Source organism: Osmia lignaria, chromosome 13 (genome assembly GCF_051020975.1).
Source record: "Osmia lignaria lignaria isolate PbOS001 chromosome 13, iyOsmLign1, whole genome shotgun sequence".
NCBI lineage: Eukaryota > Metazoa > Arthropoda > Insecta > Hymenoptera > Megachilidae > Osmia > Osmia lignaria.
In genome coordinates, this window is record NC_135044.1 from 1,208,617 (window position 1) to 1,221,013 (window position 12,397).

The 12,397-nt window shown below is 43.3% G+C and overlaps 1 protein-coding gene across 13 annotated transcripts in view; it reads left to right on the forward strand.

Annotated features, from left to right (window-relative positions):
* Positions 1-12,397, forward strand: part of NfI (Nuclear factor I) — a 51,172-nt gene that overhangs the window by 25,491 nt on the left and 13,284 nt on the right. For 11 of the 13 annotated variants that reach the window (XM_076691828.1, XM_076691824.1, XM_076691826.1 and 8 more), the window contains 4 exons: positions 4,021-4,074; positions 4,247-4,345; positions 6,572-6,712; positions 9,068-9,211. In XM_076691828.1, the coding sequence (XP_076547943.1) occupies positions 4,021-4,074; positions 4,247-4,345; positions 6,572-6,712; positions 9,068-9,211 (438 nt within the window). The remainder of the gene's footprint in view (positions 1-4,020; positions 4,075-4,246; positions 4,346-6,571; positions 6,713-9,067; positions 9,212-12,397) is intronic. The other 2 variants (XM_076691825.1, XM_076691829.1) reach the window with 2 other exon arrangements.

The following is a 12,397-nucleotide window of genomic DNA, read 5'->3' on the forward strand; positions in this document are numbered from 1 at the left end:
GTTGGATCAGTGTTTGGCTACCAGCTGATTGATCGAGCAGATCCAAGCCGCGTGGATCGTCGTACGAATCTGGTCGCGCGTTCATTCATTCGCGTATCCGTCCATTCAAAGTGTCCGCTACGACTCGGCTTCGATTCAAAGTTTCTTGGAACGCTCTGCCAATTTGAAACCGGCCCCCATACAACGGGGCATTTCATGGCGCGAGTCTCCACCGCTCGTCTCCCGTTCCACTTTGCTGGCTCGGTTTCTCTCGACGAATCGCGCGTAGCCAGCAGATTTACACAGGTGGTCGTTCCTTCGGACAATTCCCCCTTCTGCCAAGTTTCATTTTTCGAACCTCGATTTATTCATCGAACCACCCTGATTCTATTTATAATCGACCGGATATTATCCGCGCCCTCGAAACGATTTCCAAAGTTTCCTCTAATTCGAGATCTCGATGGAAATCACGCTTAGCGAATAATAATCGCGTCCGAACGTCGGGAACGGAAGCTGCGAGTGGTGGATCGACGTTTCGATCGATCGTCTGCCAAGGAAAGCCAGGTGTGCGCGCGCGAGCGTCTTCTTTCATTCGGATTCATCGAACTCACTGACTCAGTTGGGAAACACGTAATTTCCGTACACGCGCCTCCTGGCAGCCCGATAGCCCCGTGTACACCGTGCGCGCTGGCTCCTCTCCTTCTCTTTCTTTCTCTAACAGGCTACGAACCCCGGTTGGCAGCCGGCTTTCTAATGTTTACCAGCCGGTTGACGCAAAAATTGGCCAGGCCTACCGTCACCACCTACGAGAAGCTGAAGAAAAAAAAACGCCTGGCTGCCAAGACATGGGGTAGGTTAGGCACTCTCCAGACCGTTCGTCGCCTTCAATCTCCCTCCTTCTACGAATATCATTTATCATACTTCTACATTTTTCCCTTCTAATTAATGCATCTCGATGGTTTGTTCGAGACCAGACTGGGAAGCGGTGAAAATGTTTCCGGAAGACTTTGTTTGATCAACGATTGACTCTCTCTACTTTCCTCTACATTTTAGTGAGAATCCATTTTGAAACACTTAAGAAAATTGCGTTCCGAGTGTCTTGTTTATACCTCGTTCGTACGAGGGTGCTTCCTTTAATTGATGATCGAGTGATTGATTCGTTTAATCGAATAATGATGACTGATGATCGATACCGCAGCTGCGAGTGAATTTGATTGAAAAGAGTAATATAGGACACTCGATTCTAGGTTACGTATCCCACTAATGAGATCGGTATATTTAGCAACAACCTCGAATATGGTATTTCTAATGTACATATGTATATGTTTTATTTTTCATCATTTTTAAGTATATTCCCTTCGAGGGAAGTGTACTTTGGAGAGGAAATAATTTGTTCGGAGAAGTTTCTAGCATTTAATTGTCGAGTCTGTGGTCTTAAAATGGCGACCCAATTAGCGCCACTAACTGTTTCTTTTATTTTAAGTCCCTACCATTTAAAAGCCTTAAGAACCACGTATAATTCGTTCGTTAATTTGTTTCACTTTCGTGCCTTAAGTTTATAAATTTCTCGAAGCAATTCATTTAAAGAGATCAAGGTTCTACAGAAACGTCGAGGCTAGGAAACCATTTTGGATCAAGTTTCGTGTTAGATAAAGCGCGGGAAAAAATTGTTCGACGATCTCGTACGCGTTTGATTCGATGAACGATGCACGGGAAAGGATCAACATCATAAAAATTCCTTGCCCTGTGTAAATATACACGGGCACAGTAATAATATAAACCTGGTTGCCGGCAAGGCGTGGCGGATAGTCGAAGCGGTTCGCTACTTCGGACCCTTTCGGATTATCCGTCGCGTCGTCGACGTTCTGCTAAAAGTAGACACTTGCTCGGTTCGTTTCAACTGACCTAATAGAACGGTATTATTATAGAAGGGAAGTACACCGAGATACGGAGAGTAACGATGCGCGATATTACAATTTCTTCCCTGAAAATTGATCTCGAGTTTCATCTTCGTCATCGTTCGTGTTTCGAGAATTAAGGTAACAGGAGGTAAAGTAAAGAAAATGATTGGAGTGGCGATACGTCTGTTGTTTAGTATGGTTAGAAATTCGAACGACGGCTAGAAGGTTGATTAACGAAACGATGGCAAGGTGAGACAAAATAGAAAAGGGAAAGGGGGTAAGGAGGGATGAGGTCGCCGGTGACGCGGCCGCTGCGTATTCGCCCTAAGAGCTAAATATCGCCCGGATGGTTGCGTAAGTATCATCGTGTCTTATGAAAGTGTTAGAGAGGAGGACAGGTGCTTCGTTCGGCTTGTGTCGTTCTCGGACGCATCGAATTTTCGCGGTGCTACACTCGCTCCGTTTTAAACTCCGAAGGAAAAATCTAATCTGGCTCCGAACATTTTGTCGCTTTTCCAACACGCCACTTTCGAGCCACGTGGCTTTCTTTCACTTTCTGTCGATTAGAGAATATCCGAGCGATCGCACTTCGGTTCAGCCTGTAGAACCGATGCGACGGAACTCAGAACCGACGGGACGAAAGCTTCCAGAGCCTTCTAATCGCGTTCCACGACGTTCAAACAATTGGAAAACGCATAGATTATTTAAATTTTAATCTCCCATGCAAGTAACAATATTTGAGACTTTGAATTTTTTAAATTCTTTAAAAAATAATCATGGAATTTGAACATTTTTTCATTCAATTTATTGTTCCATCGTTCTACAAGGCTCTTTTGTTTATCAGTGATGAAAAATAGAGTGAAAAAGGATCCTCGCGGATTTTTCGTCCACTCTCGATGGAAACGCGTGCGTTTGAATGTGTCGTGCTCGTGAGCATGTGACCATGCGTGCCAATGTGTGCTCGCTCTATAAATAAATAGCCGACGGACATCTTGTACCAAGTTGTCTGTCTCTGTTACTCTCTCGAACCACCGTGTGCTCGCTTATATGTTTGATTTTCATTCGTGTAGCCGCGAATACCTGAAATGAATATTCTCGTACCTGCGATTAATCCTCTCGACCCCTCCTCTTTTTACCACAGGACGTTGATTAAAAAAAGCTGCAGCACGATCCAAGTAAAAAAATCTTCTCTATCGTAAAATTAGTAGAATCGTTAAGAGTTTAATTTGTCTAGTTATTCGGTTGAATAAAATTTGAAGAAATCAGTGTCCTTGAGTGTCGCTGTCGTGCTCACTCATGGATCATATGGTGTCAACAGATTCGTTCTCTCTATTATTGTTCCAAGACCGAACCGAACGGACGTATATCTATGTATCTGCTGAAATTTCTGCGTCGCACACGCACCTGTCGACTAATTTTGCCGCGGACTCCTCTTAGAAGATCCTTCGCCTCGCTGTCGCGACGCGTTCTATCGTGAAAACGACCTGGACCCGTGAACGTGGATTTATGCAAATTGAAATCGTATTCTCGTAACGTTCGAATCGTAGCAAAACTTGACAATATATACGAAATTCTCGTCGAAACATCGCGATCGCATCGATAGGGATCCGCTTATTGTCGTCAAATACGCCAGTCAACAACGACATAAGCTCCGCTGTCGCAATTAAAAATAACCCACGAGTGAACGTATGTTTGTTAACGTCTATTTATAAAACGTTCGTTCGTTTTTCACTACGGGGTACCAGCTTAGCTCGTCGTTGTTCCTAAGATCTGAGGGTGAGGACGCTGTTACAAAACATCGTTTTTCCGAATTACCATTCGCGTACAACGCACATCCGTTCGAACGTGTATCTTTCGACGTGGCTCCTTTCTATGTCTTTCTATTGCGAGAGGAAAAGAGACAGAGAAGTCGAACACACGTTCCGGGCTCTCGTGTATTTCGGTGATATGTTGCGTAATGAGATTTGCGTAAGGTTCCGCGATATAAAACACCGTGCGACAGCGAAGGTGAAACAAGATGCATCGAGAATATCGTTTCCCGACATTTCGCGGCGACGATGATCCGAGAATCGTTCCGATCGCTGCGAATCGTTCGATCATTGTACTAAAAATGAAATTTTTTTTTTTCTGTTTGTTACAGAGGTCCTAAATGGCATCTGTAACGCGAGCAAAGAAGAAGAGAGGCGGCGAAAAGGTAATTTTCGTTATCAAACTGTTTAATAAACCGGGGTGGGAATGAACAATGCGCTAAAGAAACGAACGAAATGAAAGAAATTCGACGAACAACATTCTGATATAGTGTATCGGTTAAAAAAAAGATGAAAATTAACGAGATTAAATGTTCGTCGACTGGGTTTTGTTGCCAGGTACAGGCTACCACGAACTATATAACGGTGTTGTCTGCAATGACACGATCCTAGCGACAGGTGTCTTCAGCTCCAAGGAGCTCTGGATGCTTTCAAAAGGTACGACACGTTCTCTTTCTTCAACAAAAACGTCGTTGCCTGTCGTTGCATGAACGAAATTAAAGAAACTTCTAGGATATCGAGGCTCTCTTTCAATTTGTTTCACACCGACGACAGAGAGGCTAGCTACGGATGCTTTCGAAAGGTAACGCGGCAAGTCGAATCGTAGAAAACCTTTTGAAAGCATCCTATTTTTTACAACCACACAGTTGTTACATATTCGATACAATGCGTTGCGTTAAAAAGATCGTGTCCCGTGAATCGAAACGAATACTTGGCTTATTTCCTAAAGTTCATTCATACTCATCGGCGCTTCGCGTATCGAGCACGGTTTCTTTCAAAACTCCCTCTTCTAAGCCACCGAAACGCAATGGGGTAGTTGACGTTTCGAGGATTGAAGCGGTAAAATTCGATGAATTCCGCGTCGAAGCGTTCGGATCGTTGGGTTGATATTTAAGATTGCGCATCGATGGATTTGAGATCATCAGGTTTCGAAAATATGTTCGATCGGAGTGCAAAGATCGACAGAAACGTCGAGGAAGCTGTGCCGGTATCGGTAGGAAGAGAGGAATAGCAGGGAGAGACAGGGAGAGACCGGGGGCAGAAAGAGATGCTGCGAGGCTCTCTCAGCAGCCTCTGAGGCCGTGAGCATTGTTCCCCGTCTATTAATACACCGGGTTGCATACTAATCTCCTGCTACGGTGACGCAGAGGAGAGTCGGAGGGGAGAGGGATGGAAAAAGAAGGAGGAGGAGGAGGAGTGCAGATGCATATGTCGAGGCGTTTCGAAGCTCGCGCCGCTTCTCGATACGCGCCCCCCTGCCCTATTATTCCATTTACTGGCGATGCACGCGTGCCACCATGCTCTTTTTCAAAATTCGTCGAAGCTACACTTAAGAACGTTTATTCAAACGTACATTTTTAATATCCCATCCGTGTCGAAGCAACGAAAGGGTTAACCACCCTGTCCCCCTCTCATCAGCGAGTATCCAGGAACATTTTTTTCAAAGTTCACCGGTTTCGCTGGGTCCAACGTTGGCTTCTGAAAAAAGAAAAAAAAAACGCGAATCACGTGATCGGCGCCGCACGCGATTTTCCACGAATTTTTTTCCACCCCCATCCCTCAACGTTCCCCGGATACGTCAGTGCTTTTTTGTCAACAATGCGCCCACACGTACGGTGCAGCTCGAGCGAGCAGAAAAATGGTAGGCCCGCAGGGTGGTAGTATTTTCCGGACTTTTTTTTCCTCCTCCTCCTCCACCTCCTCCCTTACCGATGTTCACCAGCCACACACGTAGGCTGGATAAAAAAAAAAAAAAGGGGGTGCAATTTCCGCGGGGGTGGAGTGAAATAGAGAAGAATATCCTGTATGGATGGCGACGATGTGTAAGACAGGAGTATAATAGAAACAGAGGGACGGAGTCGGGGATCATCGAAACACGAGAATTATTTTTTAAAGAAACCAAACGGAATATTTTCGTTAATTTTAATTGATATTACGCTTCCTCTAGATACATCGCGTTAGACACTGCTGGGTAGACCGTGGACAGTACTGAAATCGGTATCCGGGCTTTCTCCAGACATAGGGTGGAATGGGATCGAAGGGGTTGGGGTACACAGGTTTACGAGGGAGAGACGCTTACACAAGATGCAAATGCCACGGCAGTAGCTCAACCTAATTGGTCGTTGACCGTCGTGCGCGGGGATCCCTATATTTACGCGTCGCCAACTGCGACAAACTGGAATCCTATTATTTTATGGTGGCGCTGATTCAGCGCAACGTGTAACTGGAGCGTATTCTAATGGCCGAGCCAGGATTAATTAACCGCCTCCCCCCCCCTTTTGAAACACGGCTGTTCAAGCGGCACGCGTTCGAATCTATGGACACGATCGATTTAACGTCTGATCGATGGATTATCCTATCGAATACCCTTTACACGATCCCTTCGAGTCTTCTTAGACACTTGGTACCATAAATCTCGATATCCTAGAAATATAAGAACACGACGACTGACTTGGTCGCAAAATTCGCTTCTCCTTTGCAACATCGCAGGGGTAAGGGGAAGGTTCTCGAAGGAAAACGCGCGGAAGTGCGATTTCCTCGAGAATCGGGCACGCAAGAAAACAAAACCAACGACGACCGACGACCGACGACCGACGTGGAGGAGAAGCGAATGACGTACGAAGGCGCGAGGATCCGTAACCGCTAATGTGTGTCTGGTTTCAGCGTCCATACTGCATGACCTCAGCGACATGCAGCCTCAAATAAACGCGATCAAAATAGAGCACCCGCCGTACTACTGCAGCAGCTACACCCCTCCGTCCGCAGCCACGGCCGCGGATCATGCTCAGCCAGCGGCTAGCTTCAGTGAGTTTCAAAATCTCTACGTTCGTCCTTATTTTTAGTGGATGGCACGCTTGTCACCCGGTTCTGCGGATTCGCGGAACGGTACGCGTCGCGAGGCGCCACGTTACGATGCCCGACGCGCGGGCAACCGGACCGATCGCAGATCGTTTGATCGTATGATGCTTCGCGAATCGAAGCGTTACGATTTTCCTGCTGCGAGGTTAACGCGTTTGCGATTCGACGGATCGTAATTCGAAGCATCGTAAGTTGCCGCGTCACGCTAGCGTCAGGCATCGTTGCGCTGCAATTGCTCCGCCGAGTGCATCCGCGATACTTGCCTTACTCTCGCAATGCAACAGAGGCCTTGTTTATCGGCTGCAGTTTGCGAAACTGTGATTTCCCGATATTTTTATCGTTTTGTTGCGCGCCTACACTAAAATTAAACCCGTTCGAGGACACTCGCAACTATGCGGAATCGCGTGCAACGGCGTGCATCATTTTATGTTGGATTTCGATGAATCCATCGATTGTATATCTCATCGATTGCTCGACTTTATTTCGCTCGTCGAAATAATCTAACATAAACCAGCAGGATTTAAACAATTATCAGAGTTTATCAGCTTTGGGTAACAAATTTTCAGCAGTCACAGGTTGGACGTTCTTTTTCCTTCTACTTTTTTCTTTTTTTTTTGATTCACCAGTTCAATCTAATCCCGTGGGCTTATCGGAAGGTTCTTTGTTATTGGGATCTACTTTGCTCAGCGTTCTATAGATCATTTTCCCTATATTTTTCCCTTTCGTTTCTCTATTTTCTTTCTATTCTCCGTGCTCCTCCCTTTATCACTGCGGCCCCGCTCCTCGACCCCTGCACGCCACCCTCTCTCTTTTAACTCTTTCATCGATCAAACGATAACCCCCTCTCTGAAACGGAAGTCGGTGTATGGAGATGAAAAAGAGGAATAACTTCCGGGTGAAGCCTTTTCGGGGGAAAAACGAGAACGAAAACCGACGGGATTGTATATATAGGGGATTGGCAAAGTGTTTGTCGTGCTAATTTCTCTCTGAAAAAAAAACTTGAAGCTTCTTTTTCAAATTCGTGTAAAATCATTCGCTCGAAGCTTCGATTTGTTCCGATTCGAGGAAAATTGAAGATTGACACGTTTTAATCTCGAAAAAGTGTAGTCGAAGCTAGTAGGGATTGCAGCAGCGTCGGATAGACGGAATTTACGGACGGAATAAAATGACCACTTTCTCAAGCAAAATACACACGCGGTAGGAAAAATTCCGGCAATAAGCATAGCTGGACCATAGCCAACCGCATTCTCCGTGTTCCCTTTTTATCATACATACATACCATACGTACGTATGTACATCCGTTGCCTTTATAGCCGGCCACGGGACGCTTGATCAACTGTATTGTCGTTGAATTAACGGCTCGCGTAAATATCGTTGCATGTTGGCCACTTCGAGCGAAGCTAATTTTATTGCACCAAGAACGACGACTAAAAGCGATTTTACGCAAATCCTCGCTCCGCGTTGCAACCCCCTTTGTGGGGGGCGAGGGTAGTTTCTTGCGAGCATCCCCTTCCTCGGGATCTGCCCGAACAGGGGTCTGTTGTGCCAAGGACATCGTGCAGTTTGATAGATTTCTTCTTTATGACGTGTTCTTCCTCTTGATCTAAGAGTTGGAACTAGTTTTTCTTTTCTTTACGGGGTCATCCTTTGTTTCCCTCAAGTTATGATAGAAATTTTTCAAAAATATTAATTGCCAAACTTTCGATCCGAATTCTAATACACGATTTATTAGATTGTTTTACGTAAGTCTTGCGCGAAATTGAGAATAAAATAACGTGGGTCGTTCGTTCAGAAAAACACTCTTTGTTAGCTGGCTGAATGCAGATACGAAAGAATGTAAGGGAATATAAAGCAGAGGAAATACAAAAAGAGAATAAGGAAATTTTTCTTTCACGATCGGTGCCATTCAGCTGGATCTTAGAAGGAAAAATGTAAAGAGATTTTTCTAAGTGGAATTGATCATTTGAAATAAGCATGGTGCAATTGAAATATAGAGAAGCTAGATAGGAAAAATCATGAAATTTCGTGAATCTAAGTAAATACTAGGAGAGTAGGAATATTTTTCCTTAAATAGATCGAGCTTTTAAAGTCGCGCTACCCTCGGGCGAACAAAGTCGAGCTCTTTCGTTTCACTGTTTACTTAAGCTTCTCTTTATCTTCTTTCCCTTGTATCTTTCCTTTCCTCTTTCTTTACAAATATTTTCGAACTGGTAGCGGAACCGACTAGACGAGGACTTCGATTCAAGATTCATTCAATCACGAAAAATATTATTCAATTTTGTTCGTTCTTTTTTTTTATAGGCCCACCACCGGTGCACCAGCTCATACGGAACGACAAGACTGAAAAAGCCCCGACGGTTTCCGTTTCGAGTGCGCCGACCTTCTCGCCGGTCCTCAGGCCCGAGGATGGTCATCGTGGAATGGACTCTCCGCATTCGCAGACGGGTATGTGACGCTATCAAACGCCCATTTTATCCATATTTAGCATACATAACTGGAAAATGCCCATCGGAAGACTTTTCCACTAATCGAAGGATCGTTTGATTTTTTGAAGCTTTTTAAAAATCATTCCGATTATCAAATAGAATTTTTGAAGTTACTAGAAATCTTAGAAATTAAATTCGATTTTATCAAGGGATCCTCCGACTAATATTTAGCAGCAAGTGTTAATTAGCGGTGTCCCGACGCGTATACTCTTCAAGATATAAAATATCGTAATTGAATAAGTGCGCAGACATTTGAATGCACCCTTAGAGCGTTGACGCGTCGAGACACCCTTCAAAGCCAGCCCAATACACCGGATGCCCAAAAGAAACATTATTAACGATCTCCTTAAGGATGTAACCCAGAAATACCCTCGAAAGAAATCAATCGGAAGCGCGTTCTCTTTTTTTTTTTCTATTTTCTTGACACAGCGTTTGATTACGGGGAGAACTGTAAGTACCCTGCAATGTCGGAATGCACCCTTCGCTAGAGACCGGAAGTTGAGCAATGACACAGCACACAGAAATGGTCTCTCGAATCTTCGTCGTTTCTCCCAAACCTACCTCCACCCCCTCTGTTCTCTGTTTTATCTGTCCGTGAAGCCCAACAGGAAGGGTTGTAATCGAAGGAACATCATCCACCTTTTACCCTATATCTCTGCGCTTCAGTTTTGTCCGCTTTTGCCTGACGAGTTCACTAACACGAGACACCTAACAAAGTAACGTCAAAAGAGAAGAATGAGAGTGACCCACCCTGTTCTTTGGACGTCCAAGAACGTCCGTGTATTATTTTCACCGTCGTTCGCTCGCATCGGTCATTCTTGACCCTCGTCCATCACCGATTCCGCGTCATTCGTCGATGTTCGAGCTGACTGTTGAATTTTACAAATGTATTTCTCGAATTCCGGTGATTGCACCGGTGCTTAAATTGTTTCTTTTTTTTTTTAACGAATCGTATTTATTTCCGAGAAAGGGTTGAAGGATAAAAAATCGACATTGTTACGATCGATACTGTTTTCGCAGCATCTCGGAGACATTAACTCCGCCGAGTGCCGTATATTCATGCGGAAGTCGTGTTTTTCCCCTGTACCAGGGGTTTATGCGTTTTTAATGTGCATCCTCGTTGCTTCGCGCAGCCAAGCTCGAACATTCTCACCGACATTTGCCGCCTCGAATGTCCAGTGTGCGATAGACCCAAACTGAGCTCAGCCAGGCATCATGTAAGTAAAAATCGCTCCTTTCCTGGATCTCGATCCTCGCGATTACTTGATCGTCGAGCGTCCACGTTGTCTCGCTAACCCACTTTCCAACAACTTCCGGAATTTATTTTTTTTTTATTTTTAAGAAATTTATGGAAGGGAAAGACTTGGTTGGAATTAGAGAAAATATGGAAAAAAATGAAAAAGAGTAAGTATTAGTAAATAATCGTCTAGTATACCGATTGTCCGATGAAAATGAGAACGTACTTTTATATTAGGAACGAGATGCTCGAAAGTAGGTTAGTGGGACTTGACGCGACTTTTCGACCAGTCGAATAAAATACAAGGACGTCCAAGAAAACTTACTATCCTCCTTAAACAAATCCTTCGAAACAATCACCATTATTTCCATCGAGGAATAAATCATTTAGAGAAAGCATCGAAGTTGTCTGAGAGAAATGTTGAAAACGAAATAGGATCGGGACCAGGAAAAATATCTTGAAGAACAGCGAGCAGAAGGTTTCGAACGATCTGCAGGATCGATGATCGATGATCAATGGCCAAGTGCCATTCATAATGTCGCGTGAAAATGACACGTGATGATCTCTGTTTCAGTCTGAGCCCGAGCGTAGAGAGAAGCTCGCTAACTCGACTAAAAGGTACTTTGTGACTGGTTATTGACTGTTCTATATATCTATACATATATATATACATATCTATATCTATCTCTATATATTTATCACGTATCGTATACGTATATATTGTCAATGTATATACGTGTATTCGTGTACACGCGACGGACACGTGTTTCGGTTGAAAAATTTCAGGGTTGCATAGCTTCAAAGTTTCTAAATTTCCAAATTTCCAAATTACCTAATCTTTAAATTTTCAAATTTCTAAATTTCCAAATTTCCAAATTACCAAATTACCAAATTACCAAATTACCTAATTACCATATTTCTAAATTTCCAAATTACCAAATTACCTAATCTCTAAATTTTCAAATCTCCAAATTTCCAAATTACCAAATTACTAAATTTCCAAATTTCCAAATTACCAAATTACCAAGTTTCTAAATTTCCAAATTACGAAATTTCTAAATTTCCAAACTCCCAAGCTTCCCATCTCCCAAATTTCAGTAGTTTGAAACTTTCAAAGCTTTCAAATTTCCAACTTTCCAAATTTCAAAGCGGAGCTGACAATCACCGTGAACTAACAAATATTTTTTTAATAAAGAAATCCACGTGTCTGTAAAGAGTGTACCAATACACATGCATCACGATGTCGTATACGCTCGAATATATATATATATTTTTCTCTATTGCTATCACGTTTGTCATTTTTCCTTTCCATGGTTGTTTCTTTTCTCACTATCTGCTCTCTGTCGTCTCTCTCCTTTTCCTTACTTTCTTCTCTTTTTCTCTTTCTTTCTCACAGAAATCACACATACACGTATAAGGACACCGTGTAGATCGATGCAAAACTTTGGAACGTTTTATCAGATACACATAAATATATATTAGTTTCGTAGAATGCGACTCTTTGTTTCTCTTCTGTGCATACTGTATCGTGAAATTGGAAACTGACGATTCGTGCGTTCAAGCTTCATTGCGATCGATCTATAGGAAATAGTAGGAGAAAATTGAAAGAGTTTCTATGGGGCTGAACTTTCATACGATAGATGAATTTTTCTTGGAATCAAAGAATATACTGAAAGGTGTAAAGTTTGCTACTTTCTACATTTGAAGGTTCGAAAATTTAATCAGTGATATTATATGGAAGATACAAATTTGTAAATTTTTCATATTATAAAAATTTCAAGATTTCTAACTTTTGGTGCTCGAGAATTTCGAAAGGAGCAAGGTTTTAGAGCAGCCATTAGCTCGCGAGATCGCAGTAGGCTGAAACTAGCGAATCGTCGACGCAGCTGGAAATTGCACAATCACGCT